At 46.9% G+C, this 23,785-nt stretch overlaps 1 protein-coding gene across 9 annotated transcripts in view; it reads left to right on the top strand.

Annotated features, from left to right (window-relative positions):
- LOC111866557 (SCY1-like protein 2) overlaps positions 1-23,785 on the top strand; it is a 157,037-nt gene that overhangs the window by 44,904 nt on the left and 88,348 nt on the right. For all 9 annotated transcript variants that reach the window (XM_033752319.1, XM_023855620.2, XM_033752318.1 and 6 more), the window contains exons 3-4: positions 3,338-3,706; positions 23,472-23,592. In XM_033752319.1, the coding sequence (XP_033608210.1) occupies positions 3,338-3,706; positions 23,472-23,592 (490 nt within the window). The remainder of the gene's footprint in view (positions 1-3,337; positions 3,707-23,471; positions 23,593-23,785) is intronic.

Here is a 23,785-nt window from a genome sequence, read left to right as displayed (position 1 = left end):
AACGACTACTCGTTCCATTATCATATTAAAATTGTAACCTATGCCGCGCCATAGCTCAAGCGCTTAGTCGCTGGCTTCCCACCGCGGCGGCCCGGGTTCGATCCCGGCTCTAGTTAAGTGGGATTTATGGTGGACAAAGTGGCGGTGGGACAGGTTTTCTCCGAGTACTTCGGTTTCCCCTGCCAATCTGCATTCCACCAACTGCTCCACAATCACCCTCACCTATCATCTGGGGCTGGTACAATAGTACAAGGGACTTAGTCCCACCCCACTAGCAACAAAAAACTTGTAAAGTAATCCAACTGGACACATTATCCTGCAGGCTTGTGAATTGCAAGTTACTTTTCGAAAGGGATTTGTAATGGCTTTTTATTTTGTGCGGGTCTGTAAATTTAATCGATCATGAAAATTGATGATTAATGATGATCATCCATCTATATATTGACAGAATGTACTGATGTGCAATTAGCAATGAAATTGTTGATGGCAAAAAGCGGGACGGTGAGAGGGGAACATTTGACGTCAGGCCCTGTTACGTGATTTGCATTGTAATGAGGGCAGTGTGGCAGTCGGTCTGGTGTCATTTCCGAACGCGTCCCACCAACCAACATGGCGGTCGGCTTATTGAGGCTACTGAAGGCTCGTTTCGCGGCTCTTGCCTCATGACAGGAAGTGGAAACGCGACCAGGGAACAAATTATCCCATTAGAGCACAGTGGTAACTATGTGTACCACCTGCGCGAACATTAATAGGTATTCCATTCTGCCCACACAGTGTAGTTGTGTGTTCCGTATGGCTCTCACAATAAACAGCGATTATTTCCCTAAACAGCATTAACCGGTTGGGCGTTGTTATGGAGACGGAGTGTGTTCCTTGTGAGGTACGGACGGCGAGAATCATACGAAACACAAATGCACTATGTGGACAGAGTAAGTGGCAGGTTTCCCGCGTCGAGGAGGGTTCGAATAACTCCACCATAGCCCTGAGAGTCGTAGGAGCCGACGAAAAGGGAACCCAGTGCCTGGGGGTATAAATGGGCCACCCTCTTCCTGTGGGGATATAAATAAGGGGACCTGGCCCTCCAGGTTGTGGCAGTCTCAAATCTGAGACAGCAAAATATGGTCATCAGTCCCGCGGGACTCGGGCCCAGGAATAACTAAGCTGGCGAGGGCCAGCAGCAGTTGTAAAGGACAGACCCATTCTCTCGACAACACCAACAAACGCGAAACTGTCTGACAATAATAAGAACTTGTCTCGGGGCCCAGGTGCGGGTGACAGCAAGACACACTGGCCGACTGACCGCAACATAACTTTGGCTTGAGGGTGGAGGAAATTAGCATATTTGTGTGTTAACTCGTGCATAGTTACCGGTGTGTCTTATTCCGTTAATATTACGTGGTGTATCGATCTCCTTTCCCCCTTCCCCCCTTTTCGTGTGAGCTGAAGAGGGCATCAAGTGACCCCTGTCTACTTGTTGATACGTCACGCGCAACAGGTGGATGCTCTCCGTGGCAGCGGTATCAGAGTGATCGTGGTAAAGAAGGATACTTCATTATCTTCATCCCACACCACCACGTGGAGATGTTGCTTGTAACTCATGTTATACAGTGCCGAGCGGCAGAATGAACAGTTAATACGATGAATAAGAAAGGATCTGAAAACAACCAGTCCAATCCGAGCACTTGTGTCTGTGAACTGATGAAAATCACGCAAAACCTAAGGCAATATACTTGGAGTCTCGCCCGGGATTCGATCTCCTCAACACGAAGCAGGAGAGCCAGTCAGTGGATCGCATCTTTCGGTCATCTAGAGTTACAGTGTCTAGGATCATGGTCTAGCGGGTTAGCACAGAGGTATAAGGTCTGGACTTGTATGCAGGAAGTGCTTTCGAATCTTACCGCACCTTAGTTCTGTCGTGGTTCTTCTCAGTCCATCCACTCAAATTCCGGGGTAACACTCCCATTAGACGACGCACGCTTCCTTACAGATCCTTTGCTATTCATGATTTTGCCCATCACCGCAGCTTTCTGCACGATATCAGCGTCCCAACTCCTCACCCCACCCCATAAAAGAAAGCTAAAGTTGCCCCTGTGACTATCTCATTAAGCAGTATGCCAAGAAGGCGTATGTGGGAGTGGGTGTATACATCCACATATTTTTGACCGTGGCACTACTTTGAGATGAGTGGTCAGCTTCACGCCCCGGCCCTTTTACCTCCGGGGAAATAGGCCCAGGTACCCATTCGATAGTAGTGTAGGTGGGCCCCAGAACCGCTGTGGACAACGTGGAAATCGAACACCGATCCCTAGGCCGTCCAGCCCCTAGCCAGGAGTGTACGGGCACTTGTTGCTAACATAGGTGTAGCTTAAAACAGAGATTGCTTATGGGGCATATTCACTCGTAGCTAATATTATCTTCCAATTCTACATAAATAACTATGTAAATAGCTTCTTAAGTTGATATAACTTTATGAAATAACATAGAACTGATGTTTGCCCACAATTCGACTAGTATAGGCTACCCGTTTTACAAGCACCTGTAGGCTACGGGATACTGTGTACGTGGAGGCAAAGCGGATTGCAGCTCTTTTATATCGATCTCAGCCCTGAGTGGGGGGGAGNGGGGGGGGGGGGGAAGTTAAATTAAACTAAACTTAAGCCCGCTCTTCTATCCGAAATCCTGAACTCAATTTGCTGCTCAAACATGATCGCCATTGCGGAGTATCTGCCCTTAATGAACTCGCTCTCTGTGAGTCTGTGAACTCATTCTAAATTACAGTGGTAATTTATTATATATATACGTCTGCGTTAATATTAAAGAAGTTAGGAAGGGCTCGCAGAGCAAAGCAGAATAGCCGAATAACATTATTCGCATATTCGTACATGGCAGAAACCCGGGTGAAGCTACTTCTGTTGCACCCAGTGCCGTCGAGCGTTCAGAGCATCACGCCGTTCGGATTACTGGACTTCAAACGAAAAAAAAAACAACTAATTTTTAGTAAGCATTATTTATTCAAAAGATTTAGAGTACATTTTGTATATAAACATTGACCGGAACCCCCGGACGTTAGGCTACACGCCGAGCACGGGCTACGTTTCCCACGGCCCAGACACACACTTCCATGTTTCACAAGAATTCATATTGTCACGTGATAGTGTGACCATACGCGGAATTTGGATTGATGACCGGATGTATTGAACTCGTTCATAACAGCGCGTGGCTACATTTTACAGTTCACTGTTAGTTATACGCTAGTTCCCACTGCCATTGCCTGGTAGCGGCTTCCAACAGCGGACGTACCCCTTCCTCAAGGGTTCCCTCACTTGTGCTGTTGCAGGAGGTGTCCGTGTTCCTGTTCGAGAAGCGCTGCGCCGAGAAGCTGCACAAGCCGAAACGCAAGGAGACGGTGACGGAGATTCTCAGGGCCAGTGTAAGGCAGCTCGGGAGGTTCCGGCACCCCAAGATCCTGCAAGTGGTGCACTCTGTCGAGGAGTGTAGCGAAACGCTGGCCTTCGCGTCGGAGCCCGTCCTCGCCAGTCTGGCCAACGTACTGGCTTACCAGGAGTCTGGTGGCGGCGGTGGTGGAGGCGTCGGACCTCCCTCCACGGGCGCTTCTTCTCAGACACAGCCCGCGACTTTGCCCCGCCCACCGCATGCCCGGGAGTACCACTTCCTGGACGTCGAGCTCAAGTACGGCATCCTGCAAGTGAGTACAGACATCCTCATGTAACCTCAACCGACGTTTCGGAGGAACACGCCGCCTCCATCGTTAAGGTAGAAACCAGGTCTCTGCTTGCTACCCACTTCACGCAGTTTTCTTCCGTAGCTTATTGTTAGACCCTGAATATGAAGTCGACATGCTCCTTCGAAACGTCGGCTGTCTTTCAACGGACTAAATAGCGTTACAGCCAGAATATACAACTCTTCATATCCACCGCTATGAGATTCTCGGATTAAGCTGATAGTTGATCACCTACATAAGAAATTCCTAATATATTGTGGGGCTTGAAAGTTCATTGCACTGTTCCGTATCTTAAGCCAGATTAATCCTGATCACACTCTCCTACACTATTTCCTTATCATTCTTTATTTTACTTTCTTTCCATCCACGCCTAGCTCTACCAAGTGGTCTCTCGGTGTTGTACTAAATTTGTACGTATTGTCACGTGTAGTATAGACCGGGTTTGGACTGATGAATGGATTTAGTGACCATTTACACACACGGCGCGGAACTACGCGCAATTACAGCGCTATCGCTAATTCATACGCTTTACAAACCACTAGAGCATACACAAAGTCTTTCAGTTTGCTTTCACTAGTCGTTGCCTGGTAACGGATCTTAAGAGTGAAGATTCTTCAGCTTTTGTGCTCACGTCGTTACTGTTCGGCGAATATCCCGCAAGTGAACTGAACTTCTGGCTCTGTCCCTTGCTTATAACATCTCAGTACGGACCATGCAGAAACACCCTGTTTCCATTGTTATAGTCCAACTTTTATATTGTTAAGGATTTGCTGCTTAGAAATGGGTCTGGTATATCCACCCATCTCGCGTTCATTGCATAGCAACGGCTTTACACGGCACAATATGTGTGTCTGCCTGTAGGTGCGCCTTGCTAGCGCCTGAACGGTTGCGCCGAATTTGTTTATATTCCGTATTCAGGAGTCTGCTCATCACAGGCCGGTGTCAGGCTACTATGAACTTTCTAACACAACAAATATGGGCTCATGATACAGGTGAACAGTTTCGGAATATTTGGAAGAAATTTGGTACTTATTATCGATATTTTATAGCAGCTTAGGCTGAAGTGATAATTATATATACAGTTTTCTTCATATATTCTGTCCACACAGTGTATTTACGTTTTCCGTTGATTCTCACAATAAACAGCGATTATTTCCCTAAACAACATTAACCGGTTGGTCGTTGTTATGGAGACGGAGTGTGTTTCCCGTGAGGTACAGACTGGATATTCATCTGACTTTGGGTTAACTATTCATGAAGCGAGTCTAACCTGCCGTTGTAGCATAAGATACGTAATATTGACATGGTCTGCTTTGCAAAGACTGTACTGACAGGGGACTTGGAAGAATTTTCAATAACATGCCATAAGTGCGATACGTACACGTGACAAAGGAAAAGCATATTCATAAGAGATAAGCCCATCTTCTCGTCAGATAGGATGTTACATAAGGATTATAACAGTAAGGGTTCAGTAAAAGTATTCTCTGGTTGTGGGTCTCAAAGTGCTTGACGTCAAGACGAACTGATTGGCGGTAAACCGGCGGTCATAAAGTGACTCTGACTCTGAATCTGACGCTGACTCTGACTCTGGCTGTGTAAACTTTTTGTATGTGCGCTCAGGGCTCTGATAAGATAAATGGAAAGCAATGATGTATTTTAGACTGTTAGCTGGAACATGGAAATCCGCGTATCATTTTAACCATTCCAATTTACATTTTAATTTTAATCCAGTCTCATTTACACTCAATTCCGCACCGTTGGATGTGAATTGGTAAGCGCCGTGTAACGTCCCAGCGAACGGCTGTTCTCACGTGATGCAATCAACACGCAGTGCTGGGCACGCACCCAGTATAAGACTTGTCAAATATAGGGCCACGTTATTCGGCGTGAGAGCGACGTTTCGGACGAACGCGTCACCTTCAATTTCGGGACCGAAAAATAAGTCGAATAAAAATGCAACTGCTCTTACCGTGTGTTCTTGCTCATTTATTTGTTGGTATACTCTTCGCTTCTCAACATAGGAGGTAATATGTTCCTCCGAAACGTCGGGCTGTCTCCTAGCTACGCGGCGTAACATCCAAGGAAGTCTTACCGTTCATGGGAGCGGCCTCCGTAGTCTAGAGGTAACGTTCCCACCTCATGACTCAAGGTACGCGGGTTCAAAAACCCGGCGGAGGTCGTGGAATTTTTAAGGGCGGAAAAATTCAGAGAACAGTACCGGGAGGGACTTTAAGCCGTGGGTCCCGTGTCGTAGATTTACGGCACGTAAAAGAACCTCATGTCTCTAGGAGGCCTCTGAGCAAAATTAGGCCAAGTTTCCCGCCCAACTAGTTTCCAATTCCTCCGGTAGATGGGGGAGGTATCAGGTACTACTGCCAGAGGAGGGGGGACCTCTCTGACAGAAAGCGACTAAAGTATTAGATACCACTGCCAAGTAGAGGGTAGAAACCTTGCTGGCAGAAAGGGACTAGGAACCCCTGCCAGAGGAGGGACGACCTCGCTGACAGAAAGGGACTAACTATTAGATACCACTGCCAGTAAGAGGTTGGAACCTCGCTGGCAGAAAGGGACTGATAGTAAGCACCAGTACCGGTAGGGTATGGAGACAGTAGAAATTAAAGGGGGACGCACAATGGACCAGTAACCGGTCTAAGTGCATGGGGAAACCCACCCCTTCAATACGGAATACGGAATACCGTTCATGGGAACAGTGAATAAGGCTAAGGATGTGACATCGTGCTGTCTGGTAGAGCGGTACCAACTTGTCTATGGAACCTGCTGCATCCGTCCGGACGGTTTATACAAAGTTAAGCACCAGTAAAGGGCGACTGGCGCTTAAGATCGACAGCCTCACCGCCATTTGTCAGCCGATTGTCTAGAGAAAATGTGGGGGCCTCGACGTCTCACAACCCTATGGGCCTTCGCTGCCTGTTACAGGGATAGCTTTAACCTATTTTTAAAGACAGACTCAACCAATCCTGCTTGTGTCACATCCCAGAAAGTCGTGTTCCTCAGAAGTTGACATGCTGTACACCTACAAACTTCGCTTTACACGAGAATTGCGTCACTTTGACAGTAATCCTATCTATTGGCTTATTATTGCAAGGAAAGCGACACTGAAATTACGAATGAATATTCATGAAATGTTTTTATGCGTGGCGTCGCGATTTTGGGGTGCAGGCGAGAGCGTGAGACATGCTCCCTGGCCCGTAATTGGTTTAAAACTTCTCGAATATTCTTTAAAAATTACCCCTGGAATTTCATTACTGTGTTTCAACACCCCAACCACATTGCAAAATGGTAATGTGCTTACATCTTGCGGCGATAACACTGACAGTGCACAGGTTTGCTGCAAGTTGCTGAGCTCGCACACAAATTCACGTGCCGGATTATCTGTTATCCAGTTACGGTTGTTGTATAACGTATAAAATGAGATTGTCAAGTCATAAAGAGAGCCATGCACTCTAGGGACTCTTGAGGTGTAACTTTACACCAGAATGGAATTGTAGCTTCAAGTAAAATGGACCTTAAGAGCACTCCGGAGCCAGAGCATAACATTGCTGCTGGCCCTTGTAGTTCAGAGAGATCCTGACGTTTCAGAGGGACATATCAACTCCATCTTCAGGGTGTAATTATAAACATAGCAAGGAAGCTGTAGAAACAGGTGGTTTCTTGCTTCGCCTGGTCTTCGACCCTGAAAACTGAGTGGGATATGTACCGCCGAGAAAACATCGGGCTCTTTCCGAACTGCACGGCGAATCAACCCTTCAGTATTATTTTTCCTTGTACTGTATCCCTTTCAGGCCGTGGGTACACGTGCTTGAACCCACCCCTCCCTGAACGTAACAAGAAGCGGGGTGAAATTGCGGCAATACACTGGACTAGCATTGGGGAATTTCTTGGTTCGAATCTGAGCTGAGGAACCGGCTATCCTGTCTGAGAGTGTTCGTTTTTTTTCCTAGTCCCTCCAGGCAAATTCCGGGATAGTATCTCGAGTGGGCGATTGCCACCTCCTTGCAAACCCCTTCCAAGCCATTCAGCTGCCACCTTAGCACCCTCAGCTGTATGGTCTAATTACTGGACGCGCCGCGCTCGGGTCGCCACTGCCCACGTCCTTAATCCCTCTTGTTATCCACGGAAGAGAAACCATTCGCATTCCGTGACCTAACTTAATTCGTCACGAAATTGAGTTTGTCTGTGTCCCACACATAGACTTAACCTTTTAAAGCCCTGTCGTTACCTCTTTCAGCATCAGAAAACCCTGCATTCTGCCCACACAGTGTATTTATGTGTTCTATATGGTTCTCACAGTAAACAGCGATTATTTCCCTAAACAGCATTAACCGGTTGGGCATTGTTATGGAGACGAAGTGTGTTTCCTGTGAGGTACGGGCTTCAAGATACTAAAACTCTCCATTCTGCCCACACAGTGTATTTATGTGTTCCGTATGGTTCTCACAGTAAACAGCGATTATTTCCCTAAACAGCATTAACCGGTTGGGCGTTGTTATGGCGACGGAGTGTGTTTCCTGTGAGGTACGGTCTTGATGCTTACGTATTATTTATAAGAAATACAGTCGTTAATCTCCGTGTGGAGGCGGGTTCGAATACCTCCACCGTAGCCCTGCGAGTCGTAGGAGGCGACGAAAATGGAACCCAGTGGCTGGGGTTATAACTGGGCCACCCTCTACCTGGGGGACATAAATATGAAGGCCTGGTCCTCCATGCTGGGGAGTCTCAAATCCGGGGCAGCAAAATATGGTCATGAGTCCCGAGGAACTCGGACCCGAGAATGATTGCGCTGGCGAGGCTCAGCACCAATTATAAACGACAGACCCGTCCTCTCGTGAGAGGGGGCCCCCAACATCAACAAACCCTCAACCGTCTGGCAGTAACAGCAATCTGGTCTTGGGCCCCAAATGGGCTTGACAACAAGACAAACTGACCGCCTGACCGTCGGTCGTAACATAATTTTGACTTTGGCTTTGACAGTCGTTAGGGGTTAACAGTTGTCCATATGAGTCACATAATGGAGCCATGTGTGGCGAGCCACTTTGAGCACTGCAGATGCACTGAAAATGGAGAATAGTTGAATAAACTGCGTGGGACAGAATGGAAAAGGAACATGTAGATAACGAGATATTTAAGGAGGCAGAAAATGAGTTCTGTTATGAATCTCATTCGCATAACATTCACTCCAAAATTTATTTATTCTTTTGTTCCCTGATATGCAAATGGGAGCTGAAATAGAGAATGAAGCAGCATAATGGCCGACAGGAGAGCAATAATGGTGGCCCCAAATTGGGCCGGGCTCGTGTTGTAATTAGCTGCCATGGTTCCCGGAACGGGAGCTCTGTGCTTCGTGCTGTTGCTGTGGATATCACGTCGCAGGCACGCGCTGTTCCCGCCAGCACGCCATTAATTAAGAACACGATATTAGCTCGCAGGTCTCGTACAAGACAGATGGCAGCATCATCAGCGGCGTGGCCATTTGCATCTGCTCGTGAAGAAATATCGCTTCCAAAAACGCAGATAAATAATCGGCGTTTATTTTGAGAATAAACAGAGCTGTGCACAAAATGCGGGGGTCTCTGCTCGATTATGCGTTCATGCTCCGCGGGGACACATAATTCTCAAATCTCCATTTGCTGTACTGCGTTGTCTACTTGCTGGGTGTTAAAAATGGCTGTCTTTGTAAATCTGCATTTACTCTTCGGTGTCGCTTTTAATTTGTTGCTTTATCTTGACAGATATGGCTGTCAGAGACAGGCGCAAACACACAGCTCCGCGTGCGTGAACTTGGTGACACACTTTTCCGACTTGACTTACATTCGCGAGAAAGGGATGGAGATGTTTGAAAACGACCTGTTCTCCATTAATCCTTTAAAGCACAGTGGTAAGCATATATACCACATGCTTGAATATTATATATCCCCAAACTTTGCCCACACAGTGTACTTGTGTGTTCCGTATGGTTCTCACAATAAACAGCAATTATTTCCCTAAACAGCATTAACCGGTTGGGCGTTGTTATGGAGACGGAGGGTGTTTCCTGTGAGGTACGGACTTCAAGATACTAAAACTCTGGATTCTGCCCACACAGTGTATTTATGTGTTCCGTATGGGTCTCACAATAAACAGCGATTATTTCCCTAAACAGCATTAACCGGTTGGGCGTTGCTATGGAGACGTAGTGTGTTCCCTGTGAGGTACAGACTTCAAGACACTAAAACTCTGCATTCTGCCCACACAGTGTATTTATGTGTTCCGTATGGTTCTCACAGTAAACAGCGATTATTTCCCTAAACAGAATTAACCGGTTGGACGTTGTTATGGAGAAGATGTGTGTTTCTTGTGAGTTACGAACTGTATTTGTAAACATTATATATCTCAGTCTCTTGAGAAATGGATCGTAAAACTTCATTTGCACAAAGAGCAAAAACTATGGTCGTGACCCTCAAGACCCCTGGCGCCAAGAAGAGCTGATTGGCCGTAAACTCCCAGTCGTAAAGTAATTCTGTCACTTGACTGTCTTGACGACTTGCAAATTACTGGACTGGACTGGATTGCACGGTTTCGAGAGTCGGTTATATATCCTGTGAGACTCGGAAGCAAGAATCACTGTACTGGCGAGGACCAACAGCAATCCAACAGTCAATCCTGAACTTTGAAACATAGCCTCATATTTTCTGCTATATTATAACGATCACTAGGAATGCGGTTGCTCCGATAACAATGAATGCATGCAGAAAGTTTGTGAAGAAATCTCGCAAAAACGATCTCTTTGAAGACGGAAATGCAGATGGGACAGAGGTTCTGTGGCTTGGACGTGGATGGTGTCCAGTGGCGGGTGTAGCAGAATATCAAACACGTGAGTTATACTTCAGTGTATGTGGAGATTTGACGAAGGCTCAGGGAAAAACAGAGGTGCGTTGCTTTGAAATGAAATTGATAAATCTATTTTGGAACGAGTCACTTGTACGCTGGCATTTTCGTGGCGAGACTTGGGCGATGGAATCACTTTCTTCCTTGTGCTGTGCCCCTTGCAGTAGGCTGGTACCATTGTAGTCACTCCGGGGTCACGCGTACTCGGCCCGGGTCTCGATGTGTCGGTCGATAGGTCACCAGACAAAACAGGTCGATACTGTGGAGGGCTCTGGACCAGCCTCGCAACTGACACACGCGAGTGCTCGAGGGATGAGGCGCCCTCGCAAAAACAAGTAAGGAGAACACATTGCAGGGGTGTTGTCTTGTCTTTGTTCAAATGGCCGTGGAGTGGTTTCGCGACGTTTCAGAAAAACTGGCGAACTGACCACAAACAATTTCATCACCGAAGCAGTTAAACAGGATGTTTCGTGGCTACATTTGCAAAGTTTTGTAATCTACCTTAGCAATATGAATCGAATGGCACGGTGTTTATGTAACCATGACATATCCTAGTCTACTCTACCCATTTATAGCTCAGTGGTGAATATGTACACCACCTGTTTAAAAAACAAAAGCCTTGCATTCTGCCCACGCCTGTCGAAAAATCACTTGTTAGTGTGCCGCCGAGATTTCACGATGTCTGACTCCATCTGTCTATGGCGTTACGATACCCAACACGGGCAGAAGAATGTAGCACTGTTGTCATGTCTTCATTTGAGTCGAAATGCAGCGAAGAGCATTTTGGTACGTAATAGAACACAACTCGCACAAAAACGTTCATTGAGTAACAAGCATGGGTTGCACGTGGTTTTGTCACCGACGTTTCGAAGCAGACAGGGCTGAGTGCTGATACGAGATTGAATAATAAGATATCGATCTCCTCGGATGTGATCCCGTCTAGTCTGGTAGGTTGGTACCAAATTTCGGACGGAACTTCTTGCTCCATTTCAGCGGGTTCCTCAGGTATTTATCCATCCACCAGACTTGACGACGGTATATCCCAGAAGACCATATCCCTTAAAGCACAGCGGTAACTATATGTACCACCTAGTTTAGCATTAAAACACTCTACATTTTGCCCACACAATATGTTCATGTGTTCCGTATGGCTCTTACAACTAACAGCGATTATTTCCCTGAACAGCATTAACCGGTTGGGCTTTGTTATGGAGACGGAGTGTGTTCTCTGTGAGGTACGGACTTGATATTTAAACGTCATGGAGTTCCGGCGATATACGGTTATGGTGAAGGAGCCCGTGAAGACCCCAAAGGATAGGGAGCCTCTCCCCGGCATTCGACCACTACAAAGCAACTTTAGGTGTTGGAAAATAATTTAAAATTGTGTGCGATCTGTTCCGGATTCTATCCGCTGTTTGTTCCCAATAGCACGCATTACGGGCTGCATATCCTACGTTTAAATAAAGTAACCTGTTTCTTCAGATCTCATTTGACAATTGAATTCTATCCTGCATCCTCAGAAAGATCTTTATTTTCGATCAACATCCACTATGAGCTCCGCATGCTACTTGCTTGGCTTGTTATTCGACCCAGTATATTCCTCCGAAACGTCGGCAATGCTGAACTACACAGGGGCTCAGATCCAACACACCATGAGAACCCAGGATCAGCGTCTTACTTAAGAGGCTGCTAGTAGTTCAGTTACTAACGAAATTTCTGACGTTTCATAAAATTCAGGGGTTCATTACCGTGTTCACAAAAGCTTTCCAGGAAATGCATTTCTTTTCTTATTCAGAAACTTTTCCTCATTTTCCCGTTCACGTATTTTTTTTTTTTTTTGTGGGCTGTTGCGGGACCCAGTCTAGACCACGCAGTGACGAATTGTAAGATAATCGCTGAATACTGAATTCGAAAACACTTGGGAGGAAGTGGTCGTGGCCTGTTGGACGTACTCTTCCGGAACCTAACCTGGAGACACTGAGAAGACCTCAGTTAGGACACTGTGTCCCGGCCGAGAGTGGAACCAAGAACCTCCCGAATGTATGTTTACAACATTACCGATACAGTAACCCGCTCGGTGTTTCTTAATATCCCTTCTTTCTTTTCCCCGCGCAGCTTAATCTTCCACCCACAAGACCAAGGCAGCAGTTTCGTTCACAAAGTTGGTAAATATTTTACGAGACTGCACGGCATCACATCCCAGTGGGCAGAATCCTTACTGAGTTCCTCATTATGTGCTGTGCCCCTGTACTTGAGCCCTTCTTGCGCCCCATGCTGTGTCTAGACATTGCAATAAGTGAGCATCATTGCTACACGTTAATGTGATTAACGGAGGCTTTAACGGCCGCGATGTAATGGCGCCCGAACCGTAACGAGAACACGCAGAGACACACTTTGCAAATTTGAATCAATCGATGTGCAATTGTTCGCACAAACTGTGACCGCGGGAATTCAATTACTGCATCGAATGGACAGGATTTGAATTCAGTCATCACGTAGAACCGAATGTGCAAGCTTTCGGAAGTCAATCAACTGACAACGTTCACACAAAAATATACTTGTCTACGGCCACAGTGAATGCAATAAATATATGTAATGAATGAACACGTTAGTCCTGACTTCCAAAAGAATCGACGTTAGCAACGCCATTTTTTATCTCCTTCTTCTGTAGTGCCCGCGTTGCACATCGAGCGGATTTACAGCAGACTACTAGCAAGTTCGTCTCTGTTACATTTCCTGATGTGTAAATATAGAGAGACCTTGAGTAGCTGCACAGTTGACGGCTTCCGAAGAAGGGCTCAGCTCCATGAGTGACAGTTGCATGAAGCCCGTTGAAATTTCGAAAGGAAATTACCCCGATAATCGTCATGACATTTGGTTACGGTGTACCTCACCGAGAACCGTTCTTACACATGTATCATAGCCCCCGAGGGACTGAACATACAGGGTGTGCACTTGAAGAGTTCTGAGAATACTGAAATCTGTAGAATGACGATACTAGAGTACGCTGTGCTGCTCCATAGATACAAGATACGAACCGTTTCTACAATACCGACGCAAGTATGCATTCCCCTACCATTTATTGCCGCCAACTTCTGCTCCTGCTCGTAACAACCACCAACTCTGCTTACACACAAAGCGACAGAATATCAAGCGTTGCTTTTGGTTTTGTCGCAGTTCACAGCGCCTGCGCTGTCTCCAGCAGACCTTATCAATATACAGGGTGAGGCATTTTTCTTCCTTCATAATTCTCCTTTCTAGTTAATGCATTTTAACCTAAATTTCAGTCCACTTTTCGGATTAATTTTGTAAAACTTTGCTTCTCTCCTTATTTCTCCTGCTTACCCATATTAGTGAATATTTCGCCACTGTCCTGTAGCCCTGACAGGCAGCACCTTATCTCATCTTCAGTTTCTAAGTTGGCGGCTGTATCTGTGGATGCTGACAGAGTGAGGAAGTGGCTCAAAGAGGAATGCATACAGGATATTGGTGGGAAAGCTGGTAAGAAAGGGACCACTGGGAAGACCAACAAGTGTGTGGGTGCATAATATTAAAATGGATCCTAGAGAGATGGGATGGGGTGGTATGAACTGGATTGATGTGGCTTAGGATAGGGACCACTGGAGGGCTCTTGTGAACACGGCAATGAACCTTCGGGTCCCATAAAATGCCCAGAAGTTCTTGAGTAGCTGCACAACTAGCGGCTTTTCAAGAAGGGCTCAGCTGCATGGCGTTAGTTAGTTAGTTTCCTGTCAGTATTTCGCTTTATTTCTGTTGTCATGAATTATTATTATGGGTACAAAGTGCTGTATCTGCGAGACTAGTCGCGGGGTAGTTTCACGGCGGATGCGTTTGCAATTAAAACGAAAGCGCCACCTTGATGCCCTCCGCAAGATGCGCGCAAGGTGTCACCAGGCGTGTCCTCTGAGTCTGTGTGCCGGCCTCGCTCTGCGGTTTGTCCCGCTCCGCTGTGCCCTCTCAGACTCCACACCGTCGAACGGTACGGTGACTGGTGAACTGGAAAATATCTGGAAGGAAACGCTCGTCCAGTAATTGAGTTACTATCCGGAAATTTTCCTGATAGAGGAAAACCACGGAAATCCTCAGTCAGCGTAGCAGATATCCTGGTCAAGATTCTAACCGAGTACGTCCTGAATACAGGTCTACAGCATTACCGATACACCAACCCGGTGACCACAGACGTATTTTTTATTTTTAACAAAAAATAAACTCCGCGGCTTTAGTCCGGAAGCAAACTACACCGACAGAGCGACAGCCGCTTGTCACCTCTGTGGTCTAGTGGTCAGAGTTCATGGCTACAGATCCAGAGGTCTCGGGTTCGATCGCCGACGCTAGCAGATTTTCTGAGTAGTCGATCTGGAACAGAGTCCACTCAGCCTCTTGAGGATAATTGAGGAGCTGCTTGAACGGAAAGGTAGCGGCTCCGGTCTAGAAAACCGAAATTAACGGCCTTGGGGATCCGTTGCGCTGACCACTCGATACCCTCTATCCGCCATTTTTTTTATTAACGTTGTTATTGTTACTGTTTTCTATTGAGGAGTCACGTTGGTCGCATTAAGTTTGTGTCTCGAATTGTATAATTTGTCCGCGGGGGAGGGTGAAGGCCGTGATGTGGCCTCTACACTTTGCAGACCCGCGATCGATTACCAGCCTCCCACCTCAGTTCGTGCCAGGAGTAGGGCCGCCCCATTGAGCAAAGTTGCGACTGAAGTAATGGGCCTCTTCACGTGGCGCGGCGTACGGCGTGTCAAGTCAATTTGTTCTGCACCCTCTCCTCGTGTGGGCGGGTTCGATTCCCGATGAGGTCATTGGGTTTTTTAATTGACCCAATCCTCCCGGCCGCACTATGACCCTGGAGTCGATTTTGGTTCTACCAGGAATATTCCAGGGGGTCAAGGGCGGCCGGAGCGTAAGACTATTAACCTCAATGCCATCCAGAAAGTGTGGGAGTCTCGATGTCTCGCAACTCTATGGGCTTTATGTTTTTTGCTCATTACACTGTTACAAGAGGTCTCCACTGTTCCATGTCGTAAGTCAGCTGAATCCATTCTACACCCTCTCCCTCTGTTTATTTAAGATCAATTTTGATATTCTCCCATCTATTTCTGCGTCTTCCAGGAGACATCTTCCCTTCACGACTTTCGACACAGATCTGCACGTGCTTGGTGAAGGCGCTTATTACAACTTTCCGATGGTAAAGCGCTCTGAAGCGGCTGGAGGCACTGGGTCGAGGAATCAGTGTAGTGTAAGGGAGAGAATTGCTCACGTGTGAAGCGCCCCTTCAGGGGACCACGGTTTGTTCTTCTTTGAAGAAAATTGGATAAACCTCCAGCACTGTGTCGGATAAGTTAAAGCTGTAACTTTTTCTGTTTCTGGTGAAAAGTAAATAAGATTTATCCCCCAGAAGGGCAGAAAGTTGGGAGGATTTGTCCGGGGCGGGGGTGAGAAATGTCGTAACAAGAGAAGTTGAGCCCCGCGGAGCTTGGGTTGAAACACGCCATAATTAAGTTGCATTCTATAAATAGCCGCACTCGAGCCCCCCTTCCGCCCCTGCAATCCTCGGCAATCAGGAGCGGCATTTTGTTATGCCAACACCCCCACGATGCGCAGTTTGCATACACGGAAAGAGCAACTGCAGATTAAATGTCACTTTGTTTTGAGGTCTGAGGATATCATGGCGGTACTCAATTTTGGGATCTGACGCCGTGTAGTTTCGGGGAAAAACTTCGTATCTCTAACCTGTATTCAGTGTAGAAGAGTGTGGATATGTTTCAACGCTTCGGAAAAATTTGCTAACTCCATCTTCAGGGAACAGATTTCCTGTGAGACGTTGGTACCTATTTATCAAATGGTACTGCATTGCATTTGACAGGGCAGTACGTAGTCTCGTAGTGGCCGCACGATGCACATATATAGCAAAACTTACTATTTCCATAGAACTGAGCCCTTCTTAAGGAGCAGCCATTCGCTCAGCTACTCAAGAACTTGGCAATATTCTATGGAAACCGAAGGTTCATTACTTAGTTCACAAGATTACTCCACCGGTCTCTATCCTAAGCCAGATTAATCCAGTCCACACAACCCCATCCTATCTCTCTAAGATCCATTTTAATATTATCCTCCAACCTACGTCTAGGTCTTCCTAGTGGTCTCCCGCGTGGGTGCTACATGCCCTGTGAATCGCATTCTCTTTGATTTTATCGTTCTAATGACCCCGCAGGAAGAGTACAAGTTATGATGATATATGAAAGATCTGAAAATATGCACTTGTTTCATAAACAGCATTAACCGGTTGGGCGTTGTTATGGAGACGGAGTGTGTTTCCTGTTAGGTACGGACTTCAAGATACTAAAACTCTGCATTCTGCCCACACAGTGTATTTATGTGTTCCGTGTGGTTCTCACAGTAAACAGCGAGTATTTCCCTAAACAGCATTAACCAGTTGGGCGTTGCTATGGAGACGGAGTGTGTTTCTGTGAGGTACGGACTGGATTTATTAAATATTTAAATTTGTTTGAAGCGTGGAAGTCGGTTTCAATTTGAATATACCAGCGTTGTGTTTTGCTAATGGATTTGTTTTCGGGGCATAAATGCACAAAATAAATTGTGAAGCAACAAATTATTGTGTTGCGCGTCCGAACCCATTCCCCTGATTCCATTGGAGCAGAACTGAGCTATCCAATTTCTATTACCGCGTCTGTAATGCCAATGTCCATATTTCTCCCTCGGCGACTCTGTTCGCAATAATATTCGACAGTGCATTCAAACCGATGTATTCTCATCCAGGAACACGTAAAAAAAAAAGAAGCCCATTGCTAAAACCAGAATTGAAAAGAGGGGAATTCTGCAGGCATTTCCTGTTAAGCTCTCTGCTACATTGACAAGCCCCATCACGCTTTCTGGTGCCATCTCCATAATGTGTTATTGATTCCTTCGTCTGTCCCTGCCTCGCACGCTGAGGCATTGCCCACTTCCGTGAGCTGCGTCTTGGGAGAGACGCGTCCGTTCACTTCCGTTTAGTTACATCGAGAGCAGCAGGACATACGGGAAAAGTGCAACAGAATGGCGAAGTTGTCCCTGCGTTTAATTAAGTAAGCGCTACTCCATGAAGACGAATGGGGGAGTGGATATATAGGTCCACGCATTCTTGCCCTGGGCACTGAATGGAGGTGAGTGATCAGTTCCACGCCCCGGCCGCTTTACTCTCCGGTACCCATTTGATAGTAGCCTGGATGGGTTCCAGAACCGGTCTGGATGCTCTGTAGAAGAGAAATATCTTTTTCCCTTGCCGGGAATCGAACTCCGACCCTTGGGCCGTCCAGCCCGTAGCCAGTCGCTATCCCAGCCACTGAATCTCTCTACACAGGACACTGTTCACAGCGGTTTCCCACTCGAGGACTGTGTGACTTCCGTCTGACTTTATATTTGAGACCCTTGGTTGTGTGACCTCCCACACCAGGCCATTTCCCCTGCCAATTTACAGGACGGGATCGAACAGAAAGTGTGGAGGCAACGGGACAGGGAGCGGGCCACTTCTCAGTGCTTAGTGCGGTTCTGTGTGTGCGCATCTCGTGCTCCGCTGTTGAAGTGTTCAACTAACACGTCGTCCGCTGAGCCAACTTCGGCGTAGAATCTGCGAGGGAATCGTTTTTCGATATATAAATTCTGTTATTGCATTTGCGTTCACAGCGTGTGACGTCTTCACATTCACACTGCCCTTATAAGAGGGGCGAACGGGCGGAGCCTGGGAACCTTCCAACAAAATGATGCTCCTTTTTTCCAACGACTTTCCACTTTCACCTTTTCTACTGTTGTGCTTTCTACCTCCCCCTCCTCCCTCATGTCGGTCACTACGGGTTAGTTTCCATCCAGTAGGTCCTGCTACCGCCCGGTTTCTTCACGGTTTTCCGTGGTTTTACTCAATCTCAATTCAAATACTGTGGTTACAGCAGCATTCCAAGATGCCTCACATAGCCTTCCCAATGCTAACATTGCAGTTCGCCATATTGCAGCCCTTCCAGCCCTGATATCAAAATTCCTATCATATTCAACTTGTCTCTGCTCATAACAAAGGCCACTTCCCAACGCTTTACCCTCTCTGAAACACGCTTCTACCAGAATGGCGAACGGACACTGCCTGGGAACCTTCCGAGCAAGAAGCATCACTCTCCCCCAACCCCCTAAAATGTAGCGTGTCCCAGTGCTCCCCCCTCCACTTTCTCTTCCTCTGACTCACTCTCCTCTTCAGAGGGGGGGTATTGTGTTCCGCAAAACTTTTGAAAGATGAGAATCCGTTTGAGCTCCAAACTTCTGTAATTTATCTTCTGGTCTCCTCAGAAAAAGTCCCTGTAAGTCCCTGCAAGTCCCTCCTGCGTATCTCCCGGCAGGACAGATCCAGTTGTTACGTTTGCCCCCACAGGAGCCGCCACTGAGGTCGCCACGCTGTGCCTGTAGGATTTTGCTTGGAAACCCAGAAGGTGGATAATATTAAAATGGATCTTAGAAGAATAGTGTAGGGTGTTGTGGTCTGGGTTGATCTGGTTCAGGATGGGGACCAGTGGAGACCTGTTATGAACACGGTAACGAACTTTAGGCTTTTTTTTTGTAAACATTTTGGTAAATTTATGAGTAGCTGAGCGACTGGCCGCTGATTAAGAAGGACTCGGCCTCATGGATTTAATTAGTTGATTAGTGCGTGCGTGCGTGTGTGTTTTGTGCCTATCAACACTGAACCAGACAACCGATTTCTACGGAATTTCGTAAAGGTGTTATGTCGCCCGAGATTACCCCAACCGAACTTGTTTCCAAGTTTCTGCAGTCTGTAATTACAAAATGGAAGGTAAATTGAAAAGGTAAAGCTATCCCTGTAAGAAGCCGTGAACGCCCATAGGGCTGTGAGACTTTTTCTAGACAATCGACTCACAGATGGCGGTGAGGTCAGCCTTACGCGCCGGCCGTCCTTTACCCCTAGAAAGAGCCTTGGTACTTTTTCTCTTAGATGCTGAGTCGACCCCAGGGTCATAGTGCGGCTGGAAGGATTTAGAAAATCCAATAACCTCCTCGGGAATGGAACCCACGACCTCCCGGCTTGCACATAGTGGCTTAACCCACTGCGCTACCGCGTGACAAAACGGAGGACGCGCGAACATCTGAGTGGGGCCTGCAGTGTCACTAGGTTCCTACTCTTCTGTTAGACCTTGTAGACATGTGAAAAGTTTGATAGAGGAATGTTTTCGTAGAGTGTGGTGTAGCATCATGGCGCCTTTAGGAATATTTTCCTTGTAGCTTTGCGATGTGACGGCGGTAACTCGACATGTGACTTATGGTACAGAGCTACAACATAAATGTGCGGGAAATATTGCAGGAGAACAGTTACAAACATGGCGACCGTGTGAAGTTTTTGGTGATCAACTTATGCTTCCACTTACACGCACGTATCAAGTGATGTAGGGCCACGTGGCAGCGCAGTGGGTTGAGGCACCACACTGCAAGCAGGAAGATCGTGGGTTCGATTCCCGATTAGGTCATTGGATTTTTCCTAATCCTAATATTAGAATGATTATAAGCTTATATAAATTCTTTGCTGGAATATGGATTGGATTAACCGGCTCAACCTTTTATGGTTACACTATAAACCCTTTCATTCCTTAAACGCAAGACAATTCAGTGAGACGGTATTTCACGGTTTTCTTTTTGGGGGAAAATGTCGCTCTGATGACCTGTATATAGATACAAACTTTTCTGGGAAAACCAGTGCCTCTTTCTTCAGAGTGTATTAATTGTTACGGTGTGAGTAAGTTTCATAGCTTCAACAGTTCTATCTTCTGGGTTGTAACGCTGTGTAATTAGGCAAAATTTCAATGTTTCGGAGTAACATACCGCCTCCATCTTCAGTGTTGAATAATGAGGGAAGCCAGAAACGAGAAAGAAAGGAACGAAACGCTTCTTGCCAGTTTATTCCTCTCCTTACTCCACAACCATAAGCATGAGACGGCCTTGCATCTCAGAGGACAGTGCGGTTATCACTGACCGCTGAGAGAACTTCAGATGCAACATTTCGCATTTTTTCCCCTTTTTTAAATAACTGAAACCGCTCTTTACCTCGTCAGATGCGCCGAGGGGCCTAGCAAGTGGAAAAAGCGGCCAGACTTCGCGGTACACGGAAACTTTTGTCATTTTTCTTCCACATTAAGAATCTTATTCCATTTTCCGTTATCTCTAACACAAACGTTCTCTGAAGCGCGCGCCTGCGCAGTAATACGGCAATAAATTCACATCCGAGTTACGTAATAACTACCCAGAGGCAAGTAAGAGAGAGACAGAGGGAGATGTGACTTGATGGACTCTTTCGTATAAACGCAATTTGCAATTTTTGAAACCCAAAGCTTCCCTTCTTTGTGTCACGTTCTCTAAACTGATCTAACAACGTAAGAATGATGCTCACTTCATTTCGTATTCCCCGGACAGAAACAGACGGCCGGGTCATTCTCTACTCAAGTTGCGGGGTCGCGGGATCGTGATGAAGATGTAAAGGTCCCAGGTGCGGGGAGTAACATGACCTTCCCGTGTTTCAACTTCTGCAAGTGCCACTTTGCCTTACAGCAATTCCCAATTGCTTACGTCAGAGACAACACGGACAGCCTTATCCGCCATTTTATTGAGTTCTGTGTATGTCGCGAGGTAGGCAAGTGTCTCTCATGCCAAGTTTCGTAAATATAGGCCGAGCCGTGCTATAGCTCAGGTAGCTAGTCACCGGTTTGCCACCACGGCGGTTCTTGGTTAAATCCCCGGCCAGTCCATATTTGCTCTGGCCGCTGCCTGGCAACGGCTGTCTCGTTGTTTGTTTGGAGGTAGCTGCTTAGCAACGGGCCTATACGCCGTATTATTCATTGATCATGTGACTGGGGGAATTTATTGCTGTTAGGCCACGACCGCTTCCTTCTAAAGCACCGTGTGCTGGCCAGTCTGCACGGAGAGCTATAGTGCGGCAAGTACAGTTCTATGGGTTGTAACGCCGTGTAATTGGGAGAGAGGACGACGTTTCGAAAGAACTTGTAGGCTCCATCTAAGAGTAAGCCAAAGAAGAAATCAGCTCAACTTTCCCGCCTTCCTTTTTTGGTTTCTTGCTTGGATTTATCTTCGACACTAAAGATGGGGGCGATATTTTCCTCCGAAGCGTCAGGCTGTCTCACAAGTACAGGATATTGCAGCCCAGAAGGCCGTCCGATTTTTGTCACGACTGTGAGAACCTCAGTTCGAAATCTGGTGCGTGCTAAAGCGTACAGGCCAATGGGGATAGGCAAGGCTGCAAGTCAGCACCCGGCCGTGTCGACACAGGTTCTCTTGATTTTCCTCCGTGCTTCTCCTCTAGTTCTCCCAATTTAAATTCATATAAATTAATCACTTTCTGTGGATGCTGCTACATCACCCCATTTACAGTTAGTGATTACATCAAAATTCCGGGACTCTTGCCCGCAGCAGTTCGCGAAACTGTGTAACACCGAGGCAAATGAGCACTGCTCAGGCTCTGGATAATTTCCATGTTCGGCACAGAGGTACTAGTACTCCCTCGGCGTGTCATGTCGCCCCCCGCCCTCGGATGGGTTCGAGAAATGTTCTCGTGTGTCAAGTCGCATTATGCGACGTCTCGGCCTAGACGAGACGGCTCTAGAATTTATCCTGAGATCCTTTGTAGGCGAATAACAAGCCGTGTCTGTGTCTCTTGTGTAGAGAGGCCCTTGTTATTGACAGGTCTGATCCTGCATGCGCTGTGTTTTGTTTTATGTAGATACCTCCACACATCCGGGATATGCACACGTCGAACGCAGACGTTCTCCTCTCTTCGGGACGCCTTCAGCAAGATTGTTGCGTCTCTTCAGCGCGTGTGGAGAGTTGCTTCGCATAAACATCCTCTTAATAGGACAAAATCAACATAAACTGAAGCAGTAATTGGTTTTTGTAACTTACCAACAGAAATACCCGTTCTTGGCCCTGGTCAGGAGCACAATATACACAGCAGATAAACTTCAAAGAAGGACTCGCGCTCTAGTTAACCTCCCTACACTGACCAGTGCTTATACGCCCTGGCAGTGTTACACACTTACACATGTTGTCTATGTAATGCCCCTATGTTATAAAATATACGAAGTATTAGAATTTAGTTTCTTAAACGAATTAAAATTGAGTTATGTGTTAACAGATGTATATATATTTTAACACATAACTCGATTTTAATTCCTTTTGCTTTATGTTGACTTGTCCCTTCTTTCGTATTGTTTAATAATACCCCCACCGTGACCCTGCGAGTAGCAGGAGGCGACAGAGAGGGAACCCAGTGCCTGGGGGTATAACTGGGTCACCCTGTTCCTGGGGCATATATGAATACGGGGACCTGGCCCACCAGGTTGTCGAGTCTCGAAGCTGAGACAGCACATTATGGTCTTGAGACCCACGGGACTAGGACTCGGATCCGAGAATGACTGCGCTGGCGAGGCCCAATAGCAGTTGTAAACGACAGACCCGCCCTCTTGTCAGAGAGGGCGCTCAACTGTCTGACAGTAACACAGATGCTTGACACCGAGACAGACTGGCTGACTGACCGTCGCTCGTAACATAACTTTGGCCTTGACCCAGGCGCTATCCTGCATTCGTGACGACATCCGCAATTAACCATTTACCTTTTTCACTTCCTAAATCTCTACCCTATCTCAAACGTACCTCTTCTAAGAAGACACGCGAGCACTGCCTGGGAGCCTTCAAAATGTTCTGTCTCTCTTCAGGCTTCCACGGAGCGTCAAAACGTTTGCTTTGTTTCTGTTTCCAGATCACAGAGGCGCTGTCCTTCCTGCACTACTCTGGGCATGTCCTGCATAGGAACGTGTGTCCTAGCAGCATCCTAGTCACGAAGAAGGGGACGTGGAAACTCGGTGGCCTGGAGTTCACTGGTAAGCTTCGATACCCTGTGTCTAAACCCCGCTGGTTCCGTCTCTTGTCATGCGAAACGGGAAGACAAATGGTACAGGCAAGTTGAGCAAACGCAGTCTGCTCTTAACTTTGTAAGTTTTGAGGTCTTCACGCCGATGACTATGAAGAAAGTCGTCTTCTGGGTTTAGGCGCCGTGTATTCTTCGATTTGGCC

Source organism: Cryptotermes secundus, unplaced genomic scaffold, assembly GCF_002891405.2.
Source record: "Cryptotermes secundus unplaced genomic scaffold, Csec_1.0 scaffold575, whole genome shotgun sequence".
Lineage (NCBI taxonomy): Eukaryota > Metazoa > Arthropoda > Insecta > Blattodea > Kalotermitidae > Cryptotermes > Cryptotermes secundus.
The sequence above is the reverse complement of the archived record's forward strand: the minus strand, read 5'-3'. Positions and strand labels throughout refer to the sequence as shown.